The sequence below is a fragment of the Agrilus planipennis genome, unplaced genomic scaffold (assembly GCF_000699045.2).
Source record: "Agrilus planipennis isolate EAB-ADULT unplaced genomic scaffold, Apla_2.0 scaffold225, whole genome shotgun sequence".
Lineage (NCBI taxonomy): Eukaryota > Metazoa > Arthropoda > Insecta > Coleoptera > Buprestidae > Agrilus > Agrilus planipennis.
In genome coordinates this window covers 449708-473718 of record NW_020442415.1, presented here as the reverse complement: position 1 = coordinate 473718, position 24011 = coordinate 449708, and the positions used below count along the sequence as shown (strand labels likewise).

Below are 24011 nucleotides of genomic sequence, written 5' to 3'. Positions count from 1 at the left end.
AAAACAGACAATTAAAATACATATTAACAACAACCAGGTTAATTTTCTATGAATTACTTTATTTGAATAAGTGTTATCATTCTCTTTATCCTTTTTCTTATTATTTAAGGTAGGTGATTGAGAATGCGACGAATTAGAATCGGGTTTTTTCAGGCTTTTCAAAAACGGGTTTCTCGGAGGCTCTTCTTCTGCGAATAACGACTCCTACAAAAATTGTTATTAACGATTATTTTAAAAGTAATACATATACCTATTGCATGTACAATAGCTTACCTGCGAGTCTATTGCGATTGTGTCGTTAAGTGTTTTATTGCTTGCAGTTGTATCTGTTTGGTCCTAAAACAAGAAGAATGAAATATAAATTGTATTAATGAGCCATCAAAGTGAGGACAGCCTGTACTATATGTCCTACGGGTCAGTTTATCAAATGATATAGGGAAACGGGGAAAGGTCTAACTAGAGCAGAAACTTTTATTACTACAAATTAGTCCAAAAAAATACCTGCGAAGAATCTCTTACAGCATCTACGTTATTTTCAGAACTCTACAAAAAAGAAATGTTATTAATTACCTAAATCATTTTTGTTTTCATAATACTTGATACCTTTTCCTGGGTAATCCGTTTCATTTTTTGCTTCAACTTATAAGTACTACTTAACGACAATTTTTTAGATTGGATCGTAGCATTTATTGGAGTAGAATTTTCTGAATTTGCCTGAGGAATAAAAATAAACATACAAAAGTTCATACAAAAAAAAAATATTTTTTTTACATTTTGGTTTGTAGCTGGAGTTTCTGCACTGCTCTGTCTCAATGTAGAGGCAAGGGATAGTAATTTCTCAGCAAGTCTTTTCTTATCTGCATTAGTAGCATATTTCATGGCCAATGTCACCAAAACAGGATTGTTTAACATTGTCATCAATTCGAATGCCCTTAGATCCAAATTATTTTGACAGGCAAGCTGAAATTTTTAATAATATGAAATAACAAATAACTACAACATTTTTTTAGTTTTAAATTGTAGCCTAGGTGTCATTTTGAGGGTTCAAGAGTTAAAAATTTTCTTTTATACTATTACCGAAAATAATTTCATGGCATTTTCTTTATACTTTCTTTCCACATTTTCCACGTTTAGAGACGACCAAGTAAACAAATTTGCTTCCAGTTGAGCTTTTTCGGTATCCATTTCAGCAAAGGCAGCCTCAAGATGTATTTCACTTTGAGTGGGACGTGGTATGAACCCGGGATACATACTGCCCTTGCAGCGGACTCCCCTTACACTCTGGTTTGATTCAAAAACAGCAGTAATGAAGAATCCATCAGAAGCATTCGTCACCTGCAACAGAAAGCAGAATTTTATTAAAAAATTGACTAACTGCAAAGACGGTTCTTAACAAAATTGATATAATCGTGTAAGATTAATCAGTACTTGTTTAGTAGTATCACAGAAGGGAACCCAGATGTTAGAATTCATCACATACAACGACAGAATCCCCATCGAATCTTGTATTGCAGGATTACCAAAGTCAGTCAGTCCCAACCATTGCAAAGTTGACTCCGGACTTATGGGACAGTCTAGCTGCTTACTTGAAGGTATCAGACCTAAAGCAGAACGTTGTAAATAAAGTTAATATACCACTGGGTTTGGCATTTTCTTTTCAATGTTTCCTAATTTACCTGAAAAGTCCACCAATATAAGTCCCAAGCACATATCCATTTGCCTGACTGGTCCCTTGTGGTACACCACAGCGACGGCGTGCCCTCTTGCGGCTAGGCAAACAATAGGCCCGGGAGTCTTGAAAACCCCTTTTTGTGTACCATAAACCGTAGAAACCCTCACAGTATACGCATTTGTGCCATAAGAAACTAAACGATCCGAACATGCACAGCAAATTATTTCTTCAGAATCTGGCACAGATTGAGTCCATTCATTGCTACCAGAACTAAGTACTAATACGCTGATTTGACTGAAATAAAACAGAAGTGTAATAGTTAACATGTTCCATTATTGGTAATAACAACAAGGTCTTTATAATTATTATAATTTTAAGTGATTATATCTACGATAGATTGAATAGAATTGTTATATATATAATTTACAACAGCTACGTTTATTTTTGTTTTCTTATATATAAATCCAATAAAGCTCATCAGTAAAAAAAAGAAACCAGATTGAGATAATAAATAAATAACAGGATTACTATAAAATTTAGTGTCAACCTCACCTAGAATTAGCAACACACACAACGACTGTACTAAGACAGCCCATGCTGTAATCTTGAAAATTGGGCATCATAATGCTATTATGGAATGTAGTGTCATGAAATTCCACTTCTATACTTTTACTTTCTCCTAAATCTTCGTTCCCAAAACTTTGCACTATTCCAACTTCATTCCAGCACAAATATCGAGGACAAAGATGCTCTGGTGTGGAGGAAGGCATGAAAGGAGGCTGTAAAGGAATTGCAGGAGTTCGTGGCCTGGGTGTTGAAGACCTAGATGTACCTGCTAAATAATAATAAATAATAACAAGACAATTGTCATTCAAGTAAAGCATACTTTAATTACCTTTTACAGATTCCAATTCTGGTTCAGCAGACCTCATTGTTTCATCCTTAAGTTTGTTAATTGAAACTGTATTTTCATCATCTTCATCAAAATCATTGTCCTCAAATTGAAATCCAGAGAAATCTACATCTTTTTGCCCTTCTGCAGCCCTTGGAATAATTTGATCTATTGTATCTAGCAGTTGGGTGCAATTTGAAGCTATTCCCAACTGTCCTTCAGTGTCACAAAATGCAAGTTCACCATTGCCTGTAAGCAAATACAAAGAAATTAACTTACCAAAAGGATAAAAGTTTTTGTTATTATATACCTAATGGATTCCATACAAGAGCACACAAAGCAATAGGCTTTGAATGTCTTGAAACATCAACAAGATTTTGTGAAAATACCTCCCAGACTACTATATCCCCAGTCAGAGAACAAGCAGCTAAATATCTTCCGCATGGAGAATATTGTACAATTGAAAATGACAAATCCACATCTGTTGTTGTTAATGTTAATTTTTCTGACCAGTCGAATGTATTTAAGATGATGATTTTATTTTTATCCGGATATGCTAACATTCTACCTTCTTCAGGGTCAAAATCAATTCTACCTATAATCACTACAATGAAAACAGCAATCTTAAAAGTATTATACTTCTTACAAAGGATTTTAGCGTTCATGAAGCTATTAACTTTAGGAACAACTGCAAATGTCTTCACTAATGTTTTAGTACTTATTTCCCAAACATATAAATTTCCGTCTCCACAGCTTACTGCCAAGAATCTTCCTTTTGGGCAAAGGGCAACACTTAAAGGAGGACCTTTTATGTCACCAAATGCAACAGTTTCATTATGGCTGTCTTCAGAATCACTTAATTTAATAATCTTTACTTCCATGTCTTCTGAAGCAGCTGCAATAGTCTACAAGATATTTCTAATTAAAACCAACATAAACCAGCAAAACTGTAACTAACATTATCTTTTCCTACAACAATGTGGTTTATATGAGCCGTACATCTTACTAAAACACCGTTTCTTTCGGCTTCAGGATAAGTTAATATTTGTATATCGTTGTTGTCAGTGGCTACAAAAATATTGTTCCCTTTTTGTCGTATGCACAAATTCCAATCTCCAACACACGTCTGCACAGGATCATCATCATCAAAACCATGCCATATGCGTATATCACCATCAGTACCACAAGTTAATAACTTCCTGTGGAGACAACATTAATGTAAATGGAGAATCTGGAAAAAAAATTGCTTGGACTTACGTCCCATCTTCAGAATACGATACATCAGTGTGACCATCAGAATGTGCATATCGCACAGGTTTTCTATCAATTGCCATTAAAAAATAATTAATTAATTTCAAAATAAGTTACCTTTCCAAACAATAACCTCAAAACCAAACGCGCGCCAATTTCAAGGTGTATTGCCAACATAAAATCTTCGTAAACTAAAAAGTTACTTCTACATATTTTATTTATTAATTTTATCTTTTTTTTCAGCAAATGAGCATTAAAATTAATCAGTAATTAAACAATAATGCTTTAAATAATTTGTATTAAATTAATAAATTTTGTGCACCTTTAAAAATGATTGGATGCTTAATAATATTTTTGTTTTCGATATATTTTTTATTTGATTAATAATAAGTATATTGATTTAAAATTAAATGAATCATATTTAATCATTTATCAACCTACTCTTTATATCTTCTCGGATTAATTAAAAGTGATAAACTTTTTATCGTTTTATTTATATAAATAATTTAAGTAACAGCTTAATTAACTTTGTATAATTTTTTTAAAGTGTTTTAAAGTATAAATTTCATATAGTTACAATTAAAGAGCAAGTTTCGTTAATTTCGAAACTTTCAATCTTGCAATTAAAAACTTTTAGTTTTATCAGTAGTCGTCCTGGTGCGAGGAGGAGGGGGTGTCGATTATAGGCGAAACAACGGTACTGTTTCCGAATGCAAACAGTTCGCGTCCGCCATTTTGGTATTTAGAAGTGGGGATGTGTGTGCAGCTTAACAATCTTTCGAGAAAATTACGAAAGTGGGTCCTTAATTCGACAATTAATTGATAATTGTGTTTCAAACAAAAACTTTAACCCTTCCCGTGTGTACTGTTGTAGGTTAGTGTGAGTGTTTGTGTGTTTAATAGGAGGTACAGCCTGTGAATCTTGCAATATCAACAGCGTGGCTACGGCTTGTCTTTGTTTCTATCACGCTCATTTTGCTGTAAGGTAAGACAACTCTAAGAAATCCTCTAGTTTTCGTATAAATTAGTATAAATGACGCGGTAGGCCTACTTTTAACGAATCGATTACACTCCGACTTGTTCGAAATATGAAGTAACGAGGCAGATGTTCCCCGTGTCGATGTGTGTGGAATTCCAATCTAGTACATGTTCACTTTTACCGGCATTTTTTCGCATTTGCTAAGATTATATGGTCGCATGTACTTTCCCATCACGATCAACCCGCTAACGTAACAACTGCCGTTTACAGCGATACTCACAAGTTACATTATTCTATAAAAAAAAATAACGTCGATTGTGATCCAAACATCTGCCTACTCATTACCTTCCTACACTCACTTACATATTATTATGAATGTACCATCTTTGTTAATTCTCTACTGTTTCCGTTTGACATTGCTCGTAGCTTTTTGTTTTACTTTCTTTACAGGCGTTAGTCTTTTGTATACATACTGGTGTATGTTGTATTCACTTTTGAACAATGTCTCTTGATTTAATTTTTTAATACCTATGTATTATGTTAATTAACTTAAGGCGGAAGTTAATTAGGTTAAAGCGCCTGTAGGTATCATTTTTTTCTTTGATCGGTTTTTATTAATGATACGTTTGAGAAGCGATATATTATTATTATCGGGAAAAGTGAAGTTATTAATATAATCGTAGTGGGAGTCTTTTCGAGTTCACCACCACAGCAATACCGAGAGTGCTACAGGCCTCAGCAGCTATTTATTTACTTACAAACTCTCTTGCATTCGAGAAATTGAATGTAGGTACAAAACCGAATTATACCGCAGCAACTTTTCACTTGCCGTAATAGTTGGCAATGACCTGAATATTGAAGCGTTACCGTCGACTGTTTTATATGCCGACATAAGAAAGCCTAAAAAAAAGTAAAAGCCGTTGTGAAACAAGAAAAATATCTATTCGTATATCTATCCAAACATAAAACAGAAACATGCGACATGTACATTCATTTAACAAGAGAAAAAATCGATTGAACACACTTATTTACCAGCTAAGCTATTACTTAATGACTTGGTGAAAGTATCTCCCTATTAGGTATTTTAGATTTCTATTAATCATTTCTAATTTCTCAGTTGGGAAAAAATTGGTTAATAAGTAATCTGTTACTTAAATTATTTATTTATTGTTCTCTAACAATTATTTTTAAAAACCAATTTTGGTATTGTAATCGTGTCTTTATTAATTTAATAATAAGTTATTTACCTATTTAAGTCAAACCAAAATAATTTGCAAATACTGGGAACCCTGGATATCAGATAAACATTTACCAAAATAAAACAATTTCTACAATAAGTACATTTCGTAAGCATTTTGTAGTTATTTTTCCGTCAGCGTCTTTTTTTTTTAATAAATAGATTACATTCGTATACAGTGGCGTACCATTAATAATGGCTATTGCTTTTTTACAGTCACAATCGTTAGATTTGGATAAATAGTTATATCAAAGAAGTTTTATCAAATTGGCAAAAAAATTCAATTAGGTATTTGAGAAAAAAAGCCTGATCAATTAAATTACCAATTAGTACATGTTATTACCTATGATAATTGATTTTAACATGCGTAGGTTGATTATTGAATTTTCAAAATAAAATTCCTTAATCAGGCAATTGAAAACGATCAAATTGAAATGTACTTTTAATGTCGTGAAGAGGTGCTTCATAGTTTATTTATTTTAAAGTACTTCACTTATTACGTAAGTCATTATAAGTACGTAGATGCTACTTATCTGCCATCCTGTTTGTAAATTAAATTTTTCGGAAGTAAATAGGTACAAGTTATATGACGAAGAAACTTGACAAAGTGGATAAAAGTACCATTATTCAGCGACAAATTATATCCTTTACAGTGCATTTGTACGCCTTTTTTATTTCGAGGTACTTTATGTGCTGTGAAGGCTTCACGGCTCTCAAGGTGTCTTTGGCTGGGCGGCTAAACGATAGATTATTGACAAAGTGGGTAAAAGTACCATTTTTCAGCGACAAATAATACCCTTTACAGTATTTCTATATGTTATTTCTATTTCAAATTACGCTATGTGCGTGACAGCTTCTCGGTTCGTCAATCGCCTTTGACTGAATCATTGAAGGATTGACTAACGCCAAAGTGGGTAAAAGTACCATTATTCAGCGACAAACTATACCCCAGTATTCCTATACGCCATTTTTATTTCGAGATACGCTTGTGTAGGGACAGCTTCGCGGCTCTCCAGTCGTCTTTGGTTGGACAGCTGTAGGATGGACTAACGACAAAGTGGGTAAAAGTACCATATTTCAACGACAAATAATACCCTTTACAGTTTTCTATTTCAAATTACGCCATGTGCGTGACAGCTTCTCGGTTCGTCAATTGTCTTTGACTGAACCATTGAAGGATTGAATAACGACAAAGTGGGTATAAATACCATAATTCAGCGACAAATTATACCCATTACAGTATTTCTGTGCGCCTTTTCTATTTCGAGATACGCTATGTATAGGGACAGCTTCCCGGCTGCCTAGTCATCTTTAACTGGACGACTGAAGGGTAGATTAGCGACAAAGTGGATAAAAGTGCGAACATTCGGCGACAAGTTATACCCTTTACAGTATTTCTGTACGCCTTTTCTATTGAGTGATACTGTATGTGTAGGGACAGCTTCCCGGCTGTCTAGTCATCTTTAGCTGGACGGCTGAAGGGTANGAAGGGTAGATTAGCGACAAAGTGGATAAAAGTGCGAACATTCGGCGACAAGTTATACCCTTTACAGTATTTCTGTACGCCTTTTCTATTGAGTGATACTGTATGTGTAGGGACAGCTTCCCGGCTGTCTAGTCATCTTTAGCTGGACGGCTGAAGGGTAGACTATCGACAAAGTGGATAAAAGTACCATCATTCAGCGACAAATTATACCCATTATAGTATTTCTGTACGCCTTTTCTATTGAGTGATACTGTATGTGTAGGGACAGTTTCGCGGCTGTCTAATCATCTTTAGCTGGACGGCTGAAGGGTAGACTATCGACAAAGTGGATAAAAGTACCATCATTCAGCGACAAATTATACCCATTACAGTTTTTTATTTCAAATTACGCTATGTGCGCAACAGCTTCTCGGTTCGTCAATCGTCTTTGACTGAACTGAACCATTGAAGGATTGACTAACGACAAAGTGGATAAAAGTGCCATCATTCGGCGACAAATTATACCCTTCACAGTATTTCTGTATGCGTTTTCTATTTAGAGATACTGTATGTTTAGGGACAGCTTCGCGGCTGTCTAGTCATCTTTAGCAGGAAGGCTGAAGGGTAGACTAGCGACAAAGTGGATAAAAGTGCCATCATTCGGCGACAAATTATACCCTTCACAGTATTTCTGTACGCCTTTTCTATTTCGAGATACGCTAGGTGTAGGAACAGCTTCGCGGCTGTCTAGTCATCTTCAGCAGGAAGGCTGAAGGGTAGACTAGCGACAAAGTGGATAAAAGTACCATCATTCGGCGACAAATTATACCCTTCACAGTATTTCTGTACGCCTTTTCTATTTAGAGATACTCTATGTGTCGGGACAGCTTCGCGGCTGTCATCATCTTTAGCTGGATGGTTGAAGGGTAGACTAGCGACAAAGTGGATAAAAATACCATCATTTGGCGACAATTACAGTATTTCTGTACACCGTTTCTTTTTCGAGATACGCTATGTGCAGCGGCAGTCTTTTTATTTAAACAGCTATTGGGTAGCATAGAGAATAAATGGCTAAAAATATACCATTTTTCAGCGACAAATTAGGGCCCCTATAAAATTTTTGCGCAATTTCTGGTTCAATATATGCTGTGTATTGCGAGTTTGATTTGGGTTAGCATTTCATCTATTTTGAAATAATCGATTGTAGCAACAAAATTTTGGATCTGGTAACAAATTAGTGACAAATTATAGTGCAATAGGAAATGATAAGTTTGTCGTGCAAGCTTGATAAACATACCACATATTTTGTTTTATTTTGCGATCTTTTCTTCCCTTCCCAGAGGTACTGGATCTTACCTCTAAATAAAGGAGCAATGAGAACCCTGTTAAGTCATTGATGTGTCCGTATTTGTCAGTTTTTTACAATGATTTTTCATGAAAACTATTGCAAGTGAAATTTTAAAATAACTTATAATAAAAGTGTGTGTGGCTGAGATAGCGGACGATATAATAATTTTAAATTAGCTGACGATTAAAACATCTAACTAAATGATGAAACTTATCCTGGATAAATAGGATGCGGGTAAACACTCTCCCTTATAATATATTGAGTAATGTATCGCCCTGTATGCGGCGACCGTAAAAATAGAAACTGCTGTCGAAAAGTCTTGTTGAAAAAACGCTTATACCGGGAAAGTAACTATCCAGTGTGCGATTTGTTCTTCCGATACGGGAAGGAAAGGCTTTCGGTATAATGGAGTAATAAACAACGGCAAAATCAGCAAATATCCGGCGGAATAATGCAGACGTCGGACGAGTGGTGAAAAATATGCTGACGACGCATCGGACTCCCGAAACGTTGCGCGGCACGACGGGAAAAACGACGTCGATCTGAAGTGAACCAAACCGGTGCTATTGGGATAGAAATATATACAGGGTCTTCAAATTAAGTGTTGAAATTAAAACGGAACTATTTTAACATTATTTTGATTTTTGGTCGGTTTCTGACTCATAAAAAATTACCAATATAATAAATATAAAACCTTAAGGGTTAGAGAATACGATAATATTGAAATTTTCGCCATTTATTGAATTACTCATATTCATGTCATATTCTGGTCGTTTTTCGCTGAATAACTGGAGGATAGACACGCGACAAAATGGGCCTAAGTACCATCTTTATCCGACAAATTGTAGGCTTTACAGTATTTTTCTATGCAAGTTCAATTTCGAGATAGCTATGTGTAGTGCCAACATGAATGCTCTTCACTTGTTTTTCTGTGGATACCTGGGAGACAGATTAGCGACAATATGGATAAATATACCATCATTCAGCGACAAATTATAGTCATTCCAGTATTTTTCCACGCTATTTCTATTATGAGATAAGTCATGTTTAGTGCCAGCTTGGCGCCTCTCGCTCGGTTTTCAGTGGATAGCTCGGAGATAGGTTAGTGACAAAATGGATAAAAGTACCATTATTCAGCGACAAATTATAGTCTTTCCAATATTTTCTACGTCATTTCTATTATGAGATAAGCTATGTGTTATGCCGGCTTGGCGCGCCTCCACTCATTTTTCGGTGGATTGCTGGTAGATAAGTTAGTGACAAACTGGATAACAGTACCACCATTTAGCGACAAATTATAGTCATTCCAGTACTTTTCCATTCTATTTCTATTACGAGATTAGGTATGTGTAATGCCGGCTTGGCGCCTCTCCGCTCGTTTTTCGGTGGATAGTTGGGAGATAGTGACAAAACGGATAAAAGTAATAATTCAGCGACAAATTATAGTTATTCCAATATTTCTCTACGTCATTTCTATCATGAGATAACCTATGTGTAGTATCAGCTTGGCGCCTCTCTGCTCATTTTTCGGTGGATAGTTGGGAAGTAGGTTAGCGACAAAGTGAATAAAAGTACCATTATTCAGCGACAAATTATAGTCATTTGAGTACTTTTCCATGCTATTTCTATCATGAGATAACCTATGTGTAGTATCAGCTTGGCGCCTCTCTGCTCATTTTTCGGTGGATAGTTGGGAAGTAGGTTAGCGACAAAGTGAATAAAAGTACCATTATTCAGCGACAAATTATAGTCATTTGAGTACTTTTCCATGCTATTTCTATTATGAGATAAGCTATGTGTTATGCCGGCTTGGCGCGTCTCCACTCATTTTTCGGTGGATTGCTGGTAGATAAGTTAGTGACAAACTGGATAAAAGTACCACCATTTAGCGACAAATTATAGTCATTCCAGTACTTCTCCATGCTATTTCTATTATGAGATAAGCTATGTGTTATACCGGCTTGACGCGTCTCCACTCATTTTTCGGTGGATTGCTGGTAGATAAGTTAGTGACAAACTGGATAAAAGTACCATCCTTCAGGGAGAAATACGCGACAAATTATCGTTCTTGCAATATTTCTCTACGCCCTCTATATTTCAGAATATGCTATGTGGAGTGCCAGCTTGATATTAGACTAGCATATCTTCTATTTTCCTATAACCGAGTGGATTTGTTAAAAAAGAAACCTATAGGAATAAACTATCAATTTTTGTTACTTTTATCATTTTAATGTTTTTTTTTTCACGCAAAACTAGTTGGATATTATTCACATAAGCATATCTACTCGTGACTTTTATTAGTTCTAAATGTTACTTACTGTAAATTAATTGAAAGATATCGTTTTGCAACATTGTTTAAAATCACTTTGTGTGTATCAGTAGCAGTCTGACCGACTAGCTATTTTCCGCGAAAATGCCCGGCGCAATGGGTAATCTATTTTAGCCAGTTCGGATGAAATTGCAACGTTTAATGTGTCGTTTCTGCAAACACGGCGAAAATTACTGTTATCGGTTCTTTTCGACGACCGTGTCGAACTCTCTCGCAGTTGTTTGCGTTGACAGAATTTTGGTTGTCATTGCAATTTTTATCCTCCTCATTACAAACAGGATGTTCTTAACCTGAAATTATTTTTCTTTATCTTGAATGAACATAGGTTTTTTATCAGTAAAGGTAAAAATTCAAAAGATTAACTTATAGAGAGCTATTAACGTAAAGAGATCGGTTCTTTTTAGTGTCCGACCGGAAATGGTTTTTACGACCGAAACCGAATTTCGGCAACGGTCTCAGTTTCGGCCGAAACCGAAAACGAAACTTCCTTATAAGGATCATGTTTTGAGAGAAAAATAAAGAAAACGTTATTATAATCAGTCAGTTTTATTTTTTTATCTTTAAATCACATAGCTCTGCAGTCTTTGACATTTTCACTTATTGATAATCAAATCAAAATCAACATAACAACCCCTCATTTAAGGAAATACTTTAATTGCGCCTTAAAAATACTTAAAATAGGTGAGATGTTTATTTGAGTAAGTATAGTAGACTAGACTCATTTTTCTTTTGAAGATTATTCATGCTTTTTTTTATATAATATTAAACATAAAATTACTTTTGTTATTGTTACCTAATATCACAATAGGTATAGGAACTTAATATTTAAGTAATAAACAAAACAAAATAAATCACTTTTATCTTAATTAAGAACAAATTAACTTCTTCTAAACTTAATTCGTCATGTTGAATGACACTAAACTTCAACAGAAACAAAAGGTAAACGACTAAATTATAAACTAATCGTGATCATAATATTGCAAAAGGCGACGACTACTAATAATTTCAAGTAGGTACCTGTAATCGTTATTTCTTATTAGTTTTCATAGTTAAACAATCTTATGTTATGGCGAAATTTCTACTAATCTACTTCGCTTGGATGGAATTTAACGCGCCGAACATGACCGAGCAGAGCGCGAGAACTCCCGAACGCAGTATCGGTTTCGGTCGTAGTTTCGGCAGGTTTGCCGCCGAAACCGAAACTAAACCGAAATTCGTTTTTTTTTTTGCCGAAACGACCGAAACCGAACTTTCGGTGGGACACTAGTCCTTTTATGAATCGTACTATCGGGCGCTTCTCAAGGGTTGCGTCTAGGTCCTGTGCTATTTATGATGTTTCCGAACTCTTCTCGCTTGCTGACGACTAACGATCGAACGTTTCATATTAATTTTGTTACTATTACTATGTATTAATTAGCTTAAAAAATGAGTCAATAAATAGTTATCTGTTGGTAATCAGTTAAAATATTCGCTTGTTTTAATATTATGCTTATAGGCCACTAGATCCGTTATACTTGTTTATTAAATTTATTTTAGGATTTGCAATTTTTTTCTTCAAGTTCTTTTCTTGTGTATGTAACAAAGGGAATAATAAAAAGTTTTCGGCTCCGGTGTCGTCGCCGCCGCCGGCCGCCGCCTCTTGGAAGTTTGTATTCATAACTTTTCCTTATACTTCGATATAAATTTTAAACGGATTAAACTTTTTTACGGGAGACAATTTAAAGTTGGCAACTCTTTTGACGTGCTGACAGTTTTTGTTAATTTCGAACGACGACGACGACGACGCTGATGGGGGCGAGTGGTCGCGGCACGGGCAAAACTTTGGCGGCTTAATAAATTTGAAATTGTGAAACTTTTCTCCCCCGAACTATATTAAACTTGGGTTTCCCTGTATTTGTGTGTTTGGCAACGGACATCCAATTAAAACTCGAAAATCTTCTTAAAAGATGGCTTTTTATCATTTTACGTTATACGTTGCGGTTTTTGCCTGCTTCTTATTCGTATATACATGTAAAGCGTGGGTGGCATTAATCTTCTTCGCTGAACCTTCATATATTATAATAATGTGCTAATATGTATGCTAATAAGATAATCTTCTAACGTAGGTTTATTTGTAATGGAAATCGGTGTGGCTATCTCGTCTGATGATACGACACTTTGCAATTAGCTAACTTCATAGATCCAGGAAGTTGTCGTTTAATCGAAGTTTTTAATTAAATATCTAAAAGTTTATACTCTTTATTATGTATATGTACATAAGTATACTATTTAATTCTGCAAGCATAGACGTAGATAACTAGGGACAAGGGGGTATTACTACCTCCTGATAAGCTCATTATCCCTCCCCTAGAAAAGGCTCTGTCAACTCACGATATCGGCACATTTAAAGCTTAAAAACGTAGAAGAAACTAAATACATTAATTGAAAATCTGCCCCCTTAGGAAAAATCGCTCGCTACGCCCATGTCTGTAAGAACAAACGACTGCAAACGTAACGAATATTAAGATTTTAGGTTCGCCATAATTTGTGTATGTTATTCGCTTTCTTTTTTCCGAAACCCATTTTGTAAATAAGAAAGTGCCTAGGTGTATGTAAAATGTGCTTCATCAGTTAAACTATTTTTCATCATCTTTGTAAGCATTTTTGCAATGTACCTGTGCTGTACGACATGAGAGAATTTGTCTGGCATTAGCGTGCTATTATGTTATTGCATTATTATCAAAGCGTGCTGTGTACATTTTTAATTATTTAGCTGATGCATAAAATCTATCGTTTAATGACCCCAATACGTATAGGTACCTATACACAAGTGAATATTTGCTAATGTCTTTTATACTTGCAATCTGCTTTAACTATCTATTAAACAAAAATAAGTATTGTTTTCGTTTTTATGGATTAAACGTTGCAGCAGGCAATTGTGTTCTTTTTTTGTTTATAGTAGGATTTTGGCATCGCTCCAGTGAAATTTGGCCTAGACTTTTACGCCTTAATTCCTGAATGGACTAAAAATAATCAGATTATAAGTACGAACGATAAATCGGGAAATGAGGAATTCCGTCGTTTGATGTTTTTATTAATAAAAATTACGATATACAATAAATATCCAACTACGTATGTCTTTTATGACGTATACGTATGTGGACAGCTAAGACCTATATTCACCAAACATAGAAATTGCCCATTTTTTAATCCAGAAAAAATTGAAACGCCTACAAAATTTTATACCTACCGATTGTATATTTGGTCACCCTGTATATATTCTAGGTTTTCCTAAAAACACACTTCTGAATAAGTTCTTTACACGTAATGACGATTAATAGATAAAGTCTAGCAAGTACCTAATAATGCATTTGATAATGAATTTTTAAGATAACGAAAACTTTTTTGTTTGTTATTACACAACAATTAATGGCATGGAATGTTATTTTTTCCATTTCAGCACTTCGACCAGATGATAAAAATTAACGGTTCTGCTTCATCAAACAATGTTATAAGTTGGCGTAGCGATGGGCTACGATCGCATATGCATTAGTTTCAAGGTTAAAAACAATTGTCTGTTATAATTTATAGTTTATTATTGTATGTACAGATGTATTTTCAAATGCTGATATTTATTGAAAAAATTTAGCTTTTTTTTTTTAAACTATTTATAATCAGAAGCAGTGGCGGCGCGTGAATATTGATAGCGTATGCAGGTGGGTCAAAACGTTCACCGAATATGGAAATTATGCAATTTATGTCATTTCTGTGTTCGATTAATGTTTTGCCTTACCTGTATACAAAAAAGAATGTTCTTCATCGTGCATTATTTTCGTCTTTCCGCCAACTTTTGCATATTCTCAAAGCATTTTCCTTTCTATACATTAACGAAACTGAAACAATATTTTGTTGTTGCATTTCTTCTGATGTCGCTATTATGTATCGGTCACATTCATTAAAAAAATGACGGAAACGTATGACAGTGTGTATTTGTTTATAACAAGCATCCTCATATTTGTTTTTGTCTATATTACTATAACGGAAAGTTTTTACATCAGGTACCTCCTGAAATGCGCGTGCTAGGTTTTCGTCTTGTATTGTACTATCTACAAACGATTAAATTTTCCGTAATGGAGAAATACTATACATATGTAGTATAATATGTTCATATGTTGGTCATACATAATAATAATTGTCGCACAATAATAGTGGTCATAATTTCAAGTAATTATGTATTTAAAATTGTTTATTAATTAAAGTAATGCGAAGAACTCGTTTTGTTTATACTTGTTTCTTTTGTTTGCGTTCAAAAATTGCACTATACAGTATGTCCCGAACTGATCCTAAGTATAATAATTAAAAAGAAATAGTTCGGTTCACACCTCGGGGGGTTTCCCCAGTAGGTATACTCCACGATCTATTGTCATTAAGAAAGTTTGATCAGATCGTATCCTATTGATTGAAAAAATGGTAATATTGCTAATAAAATCAAAGTGGAATAGGTGGTTGTCTTCTAAATGTTATTATATTATATATAATTGTCTAATTCTACTTCGACAATTATTTCTTCGTCTTCATTTTCTTCTTGCAGAATTTCTGTTCGCTGTCCTAAGAAAAGGGATGCATCAATTGTCTCATCATTAATATCACCACGTTAAAAAAAATGCGCCAAGTACATTACCTCATAGGTGGTGCGGAAATGTGTGCATATTATGTAAAATATGAATTTTCTAATGTTTAAAACCGTGAAATCTCACGAATGGTGAGTCGTAAGTGAAAAAGTGACTGGACCATTTTTGTAGAGAATTGTATGATCTACAACTTTTGTCTGACCTATTTTCACGATAAAACTTACCGTTTTCGAGAAAAATGGAAAAAACCTTAATTTTGCACTTTTGACCTTGAATAATTTTTTTTGCAGAAATACGATAGAAGGGGACTTTTGACATTTTATTTATAATGACGTATTTAACGTCTCTGTCAAATGTCTATTTTGACTGGACTAATAAGAAAGTGACCTATAACATAAACTAACCACAACTAGATCGCTAAAGACACAGGCCCCCATAGGGATCATCAGCCGCCATTTTGAATCCATCCAGTAGAAATGATAGAAGAAAACCCTTATCCAGACTCAGTTGAATTCAAATAGTAGTCATCCCTGTGTACTTTAAAAAGTATTTTTAGCGTTAAGTAGGTCAATTACGAACTATTATCTACGGCAAGGATGCAAAATGGCGGATGACACTGTGTTAATATTTACCACCGCTTGACCTTGAAGGGATACATAATACGTTATGAGCCCCCAATTCTTCACCTTGGCACCAACGTTCTTTGGAGATTTGAATCTATTTACTTTCAAAGTAATTGCGAATTCGAAGCCATTGAATCGTGAAATGTAATTGGGGCTTCAAGGACTAAAGCACTAACGATAAGTAAGGGTTTTGGGCTTTTAGGGCTGGGAGCTCGTTTGGCTCAGCCAGTAGTACCTTATTATGTTTTGAAAACATTATTACTTGAAGTTATTTCAGTAACTTTAAACATTTCTCTCCTAGAGTAAGGTAAATTGTTAAGTTAAGGTTCGTTTCGGATAATGAGAGATCGAACGAAAATAGAATTTTCAGAAAATGCACGTCAGTTCGTTGTTGAAAATTATTTGGGATGTCGGTACCCTTAAACGTCTGTGACCGATCTGGGGGTGGTTGTAGAGCTTGCGGAAACTACGGTCGGGGTTGGGAGGGTGGCTGGTGTGTGTATATCGATTCCCGGCATTGCCCTTTGTCTGAGTGAGCCCGTTGTGAGGGTTGAAGTAACGGCGGCGGCGACGTCAGCGATAGAGGTGGTGTACGGACAACATTATAAAGATACAACAACGTGTTTGTTAAACGTTAATTAGCGCGATTTCAGGGGATAAATAGGACCTAGTTATTCGCAGAAATTCAAAAGCAATTTACAGGAGAAACGATCACAAATTTTATACGTATTAGAGTAGATAATGCTCAATTAGGTCACAGTAAAACATTATTTTTTATTCGTATAGAATAACAAATAAAATTTAGCTGCAATATTTGCAGCGAACTTCAAAAAATTTTGATTGTGATGTATGTGTCACCGTTATTAGTCTATCTTAACATCCAGTGCGATTGAACCGTCGAAATTTTCGATTTCGGTCAACATGCCTTCTGCAACGGGAAAGTTTCGCGTTCGTTGCGAAAAGTTGTCGTAAAGAAAAGTTGGGGAACGCCCGATTCGAAGAGACGGGCGGAAAATCGAGTCCAACAACTCTGCAATCAATCTAGCGAACTTCTCAGCCCATTAGAACTTGCGACAATTAAGCTTGCGTTAAAAGTTGTCGAAGTTTCCGATACGCTGCAATACTGTGGTCCGAATTACAGATTACATTCTTTTTTAGATACAGAATGATACATTTGTTTTTGTTATATAGAATAGGGTTGTTTTTTAAGATTGAATCACACTTCGAGCCACGCGATTGAATTATCGGGCCCCTGCTGCGTTTATTCTATAGCATGCAGTGTGTGCCTGCTTTTCAGTAGCGTCACATACAGGGTTTAAGTTAGGAGTAAATTTACATATTAAATTTGAGCATTTTAATAAAGTTTTAGTACAGATGTGTAAATGTATTTTCTTTTCTCCAAAAAAAATTATACAGGTGAATTGATTAATTTTATAAATTTGTACACAAAAGTATAAAAGACGGGAAAGTCCCAGAGGATTATAAACGGAACCTGGTAGTAAACATACCTAAAAAGAGAGATGCGAGACATTTAGAACAATTAGCTTAACTTCTCATGCGTCAAAAAATTTTAACTAGAAGTATTAGGGGAAGATCAATTTAGGTTTAGAAGAAATAGAAGAACGCGGGAGGTCATTCTACCTTTACGGGTAACAATAGGGAAAACGATGCAAAAAGGAAAGAGTGTGTACATAGGATTTGTAGATTTAGAAAAAGCTTTTCACAATGTAAAATGGGACAAGATGTTAAATATACTTAAAAATGTAGGGATGAATTACAACGATAGAAGAGTGATACTTAGTTTGTATAAAGAGCAACAGCCAGTTATAGAGTTGGATTTGCAACGTAGAGAATTAGATATTAGGAAGGGGGTCAGACAGGTATACACATTGTCGCTGCTACTTCTTAATGTATACCTCGAAGACGCGATAAACATCACTAATGATAGTACAATTGCATGGATAGAAATCTAAAGGCAAAAGATTAATATGCTTAGACTTGCAGATGATATAGCAGTATTACTATCCAATAAGGAGGAGGTAGAGACAGCATTAAATAAAATGGAAATGGTATTGACAAAACAGTTTTGTGTGAAAATAAATAAAAGTAAAACAAAAATTCTGGTTTGTAAGGGAGGAAAAAGTAAGGAAAGAGCGAATATAAAGATAGGAGACGAAAAATTAGAAGAAGTGACTGATTTTAGGTATTTAGAAAGTCAGATAAGTCAGGATGGAAGGAGTAGTAGGGATATAAAGCAGAGGATAGCGCAGGGTCGAGTCGCTTTCAATAAAAAGAAGTGACTTCTATGCTCGCAAACGGTTAAATTCGAAAAGATTGTTAAAGGTGTATGTTTGGAGGCGCTATACGGGTGCGAAACATGGACAGTGTGCGCGGCGGAATAGAAAAGATTATAAGCGTTTGAAATGTGGTGCTATAGGCGAATGATGAGGATACCGTGGATAGAGAAGGTTAGAAATGAAGAGGTATTAGAAAAAATAGGAGAACAAAGGATTCTATGGAAGTCAACAAGAAATAGGCGAGATAGGTTGGTAGGACACCTTCTTAGGTATGAAGGTCTAGTTAGAGACATATTAGAGGCAGAAGCAAGAGTTAAGAGAAGTAGAGGTAGACCTAGATTAGATAGTGTGGGATGTTCTAGTTTTAGAGAAATGCGAAGATTAGCTCAGGATAGGAAAGAGTAGAGGTGCGTGTCCAACCAGTCTTAGGACTGTGTGTCGTAGAAATTGCATAGTTAAGAATGTATCTTTGATTTTTGAGATTAGTACCATGTTTTCCGCAAAATGATTGTGGAAAATGGCCCTTTCGTTTTAGCCAATGTCATCGCCGGAGTACTTCGGTGATTCACCAAAAAGTTTTGAACACTTTACAACAAGGTCTCGAAACAATGGATGACGACGAACGAAGAATGACATGGGGGTTGGCGGAGGAGAGGGGTGTAACCGACAAAAGTTTCCTAATACACTTGGAAAGTTTTTAATGAAATTCCGGAAAAGCCTATCAGCTCTCGGGTCCTGATAATTTACTCGAACTCTTTTTACGAGAGTTTTACTTAGGCAGATGTCTGAAATTATCGTAGAAAGTCGAAGTTTGTTGTTTATTTTTTGATTTTTGGGAAATCGTTACTGCTATCATTAAAGTACCATACAACTGTGTATTGTGTAACTTCTTAAGAACTTACGAAATCATTAGTACCGGAGTTTCATATACCTGAGAAACTGAGATAAGAGAAATTTATTAATTGTTTGATAAATATTAACAGAAAACGGAGTTATTACAATAAATAGCACTACATGGCACCATTAGCGCAGCATAATTGATTCATGAATAATTAATGCAATCCACTAATGATCATCGGTATCATACGTGTCATTTATATTTATGCAAAGATCAATTATTAGCAGTCATACGTGTTTTTGAACAAATTAGTAAATGCCATTGTTTACATGCTTGCTCGACGGCCTGCATTAGGTAGTCTTGTTAATTATATTTTACGTCAAGAATTAGTTCTTAGGTTTAGAAATTGGATATTTTGGAACACCCAGTATTAAATGTTGGTTGTTGTGAAAGGAAAGTGTGCTGTTTGAGGTTCAATGTGTATCGAGCTAAAGACTTCTCGGAGTTCCTGAACAATTGCTATCGATCGACCAACGTCTTCCGTTAAATTGTCATCTGTCAAACTAAAAGCGAATCTAACGATTACAATTTTTTTCTTTTCCTAAAGAAAATTATGCTAATGTTAATTTTTAGACGAAGTTGGGGAATATGCAACAAGGTAATGATCATAAGACGATATGTTTGTGTTCTTTTAGTTAGATGTTTTAAGTAAAAATGATATCAAGTTAATGGATCGCTCGATTTCTCGATACCTATAGACTTTACAAAATTAATTATTTTGTTACAAATTAACTAAAAAATATGATTCCCATTAGGTCGTTTTCTGATTCCGAGATCAACTTAGTGTTGCCCAAACGCAAGAACAAGACGAGACTTAGCCAGTCTTGGTCTTGGTCTTGCGCCAATACACCTGGTCTTGGTCTTGGTCTTGGTCTTGCGCTCCCAGTCTTGGTCTTGGTCTTGGTCTTGCAGCAAGAGTCTTGCAAGTCTTGCAATTACCTATTAGTCTATTACTATTTATTAAAGTTTACTTTAAATCCTAGAAAAACGTATTAGAATTGGAACATTGTGAGCTTGAATGAATATAGCCATAGTAAAGATCAAGCAGATTAATAAATAACTGAAGATTTGATAAGAAATTCGAAAAATCAACTGACCTATATGTCGTTTTCCATGGAAGTAACTGTTTCTTAATAAACATTTATGATCCTTGCTTTCTACCGCGCCGCCTCGCCACGTGCCGGCTCTATGATAAGGATGCCGCCGCAAATCAAACAATAATATAAAGCGTGTAAAAAAATTCGAAATTATTTTGCATGAGTATACCTACACCCTATGGCGGCAATCAAATAGTGTCAAATGTTATGATTTCGGCGTGGCGGCAACGATTGTTTTAGATTTCAAAAGAAGCCGCCGGCGCGTGTATCATAACCATGTACTTCCGAAAAGCGGCAAATTTCTTTGAGAAGTAAGTACAAAACCTTTGATGCCGCATTATCAAAGTGCCGATGGTTAAAACATAACTATGCATGCACTCAGTTTGATTTTAATAATTTTTTTATTCGCTATGTTTATGGTATTAGTCGTAATGCGCATAGGTCCAGTTTTTCATATTCTTTGATACAGTTTTTTGCGTCTCATAGAATTCCTAAGCGTACCTACCTATACACCGAACTGTTACACCTAACTACTCAGTGAAATAGCGCTAAGTCCTAGCTGCAAGACGCAAGAGTCTTGCAGGCTATGTCTTGTTCTTGCTCAAGTCTTGCACGGTCAGTCTTGGTCTTGGTCTTGCTAAAAATACGCGGTCTTGTTCTTGGTCTTGGTCTTGCAAAAACGCAAGAACAAGACCAAGACTGCAAGACCAAGACTGAATTTGGGCAACACTAATTATATCAGGATAGGAAAAAATGGAGGTGCATGACTAATCAGTCTTAGGAGTGATTGCCTTATGATAATGATAATACCTGACTGTTTGTTTTAACTGTAAAGGACTAAAATATACAATGTCATGCCCTGTATATTATTTAAAATGTAATGGAACGTTATAAAACCATTAAACCAAAATTAAAAAACATTAAAAAGCCGTAAAAGGCAATTCGTTACTCAAAAGATGTCTTTTAGATAAAACTTGTTGTAGATTTTAATTTTAAAACAAAGTCAAACTTCTCTAAATCGAATTTCTTAATATAACCAATTAGGTATGTTCAAGTTAGAGAAAAATCGAGTTAAAGAAAGTTTCTGCTTTGCAGTCAAACTTCTGAATATTTATTTCGATGAGGTCGCTTGTTAGTATATTACTACTGTTAAACCAAACTCCAAAAACTTTACAGTCCCAGATCAGGATGTCAGACAAAATAAGTGTTATACTTCGTTTACTTTCTGTAGCGATGTGACCTTCAGTAGAAGCGCAAAGTAGAAAAGAACAGCACTAGGCCAAAAAAGGAAGGAGACAACTCTCGGCTAAATTCTTAACCGGTGAGGAGCGTAGAATCCGTACAATACTGCACGGAAAAATTGACCATTTTATCCACTACAGTTGTATTGCTCAAATATGCTGTTATTGGTACCATTTAGTAATGAAAATATTAACGAGATGTTTATTTATATTTGAAGACATATTAAAGGCTTTAACGCTTGTTTTTGATTCGCACTACTATTCATGATTGAACAAAACTTTTGGCAGGTCCTGTATGAAAAAGTATGTTTAATGAACAAGAGTCGAGAGTATAATGAGCTTGTTTCTCCCTACCTACGATTTTGCCAGCGCGCATCCAAGACATTGGAAGGGGCACATCGCTAGAGAAAGTAAATGAAGTATACATATTTATACATTAACAATCGGTCGCCCCGACCCCCCCCCACCAATCGTTTTCGTCCATCGTGTCGAACAATCAGCATCGAACTCTTGCTGCAGTGGCCCCTACACGTAAAAGAGTGAACAGGAAGGGGGAGATCTAGCGGAAAATAAAGCAAAAGGTGCTCCCTTAATTAAAGTATATATCTGAGAGATTAAAGTTGAGAAAGAACGTCCAAATTAAATACACGACAAAGATGTGATATAAATGCGCAAAAGTCAGCCGAACAAAGTTTGTTGGAAAGTTGAGAGGAGGCAGGCGACCGAAGGGTAACAGAGACGAGAGGGGTAGACGGCGAGGGGACGGACGGACGGAACGGAGGAGAAGTAGTAAAGAAGTTGAAGTTTTAACTAGTCTCGGGCTGCAAAGTTTTACTTCGGAACTAAAGTTGTTACAAAAGTGTAAGTTTATATATACTTTATGGCAGAAGTTAGTTCGCAATCGATAAAACAAAGTTTGTGGAGTTATACGGCGTCCCCCTCCCTCTGGCCTGACAGCGCGGCGCTGTTCGGCGGTAGCTCGCGGATCTCCCGTACCCCCCCCCCCACACGGCTATGTTCTCCACGTTGTCGCCAGTTTAAAAAGTTTTGGGCGAGAGTTCCGAGCGCCCCTTTGTCATAAAGTGTTTCGCCCTTTTGATAATGATCTTATGTGCCGTCGCGGTGGCGATTTGTTTAAATTTTTAACGCTGAGAAATTTTCTTGCGCTTGGAGAAGTAGTTTACAACTTTTCGAGAACTTTTCCCAAGCTGCCCTACTTTTCATTCTCTGTATGAGGATCATCGCCTCACAAAACACATGCGATGAGGAACTTTTTTTGTTTCGATGTTACGTCTCAGGAAAAAATGCTAGCAATCGATACAGTAGCGGGTTGGAATGACAAGGGATGGAAAAAGAAAACGTAATTAGGTGTTGTCGTCAAGAACTTTCTGTACTTTTATGGCGAAAAAAAAGGGCGAAATTTAGTAAAAGAATATTTTAAAAGCATCATTATTCACTCGCTTATTTTTTGAAAGTTAATTTAATTCTAATGCACGCTGCAACCGCTACTTTTTAATGTATACATTGAAGACGCGATCGATGTCATTAAAGGAAGGACAACTGTAGGGATAGATATAAAGGGGCAAAAGATTAGTATGCTTAGATTTGCAGATGATATAGCAGTATTAGCATCTAGAAAGTAAAACAAAAATGCTGGTTTGCAAGGGATGAAAAAATAGGGAAAGAGCGAATATAAATATAGGATACGGAAGTTTAGAAGAAGTAGCTGATTTTAGGTATCTAGGAAGTCAAATAAGTCAGGACGGAAGGAGTAGTATGGATATAAAGCAGAGGATAGCGCAGGGTAGTGTCGCCTTTAATAAAAAGAAGTCACTTCTATGCTCACGAACGGTTAATTTAGAAATTCGAAAAAGGTTGTTAAAGGTGTGTTTGGAGCGCGGCGCTGTACGGGTGCGAAACATGGACAGTGGGTGCGGCGGAAAAGAGAAGGTTAGAAGCGTTCGAAATGTGGTGTTATAGGCGAATGATGAGGATATCGTGGGTAGAAAAGGTTAGAAATGAAGAGGTATTGGAAAGAATAGGAGAACAGAGGACTCTATGGAAGTCAATAA

General features: G+C 35.6%; 2 protein-coding genes across 5 annotated transcripts in view; one reads left to right on the top strand and one right to left on the bottom strand.

Annotated features, from left to right (window-relative positions):
- Positions 1-3994, bottom strand: part of LOC108738600 (WD repeat and HMG-box DNA-binding protein 1) — a 4579-nt gene extending 585 nt beyond the window's left edge. Inside the window, exons 1-14 of the mRNA XM_025980176.1 lie at positions 3822-3994; positions 3523-3763; positions 3211-3469; positions 2875-3159; positions 2568-2813; positions 2225-2504; positions 1677-1966; positions 1429-1601; positions 1078-1335; positions 772-960; positions 604-714; positions 502-543; positions 274-336; positions 58-204 (exon numbers count right to left, since the gene is read on the bottom strand). Of these exons, the coding sequence (XP_025835961.1) occupies positions 58-204; positions 274-336; positions 502-543; positions 604-714; positions 772-960; positions 1078-1335; positions 1429-1601; positions 1677-1966; positions 2225-2504; positions 2568-2813; positions 2875-3159; positions 3211-3469; positions 3523-3763; positions 3822-3898 (2661 nt within the window). The 5' untranslated portion in view covers positions 3899-3994. The remainder of the gene's footprint in view (positions 1-57; positions 205-273; positions 337-501; positions 544-603; positions 715-771; positions 961-1077; positions 1336-1428; positions 1602-1676; positions 1967-2224; positions 2505-2567; positions 2814-2874; positions 3160-3210; positions 3470-3522; positions 3764-3821) is intronic.
- Positions 3995-4481: 487 nt separating this feature from the next.
- LOC108738607 (C-terminal-binding protein) overlaps positions 4482-24011 on the top strand; it is a 33156-nt gene continuing 13626 nt past the window's right edge. For 2 of the 4 annotated variants that reach the window (XM_018472098.2, XM_018472099.2), the window contains exon 1: positions 4482-4800. The gene's annotated coding sequence lies outside the window, so the exon portion shown is untranslated. The remainder of the gene's footprint in view (positions 4801-24011) is intronic. The other 2 variants (XM_018472096.2, XM_018472097.2) reach the window with 2 other exon arrangements.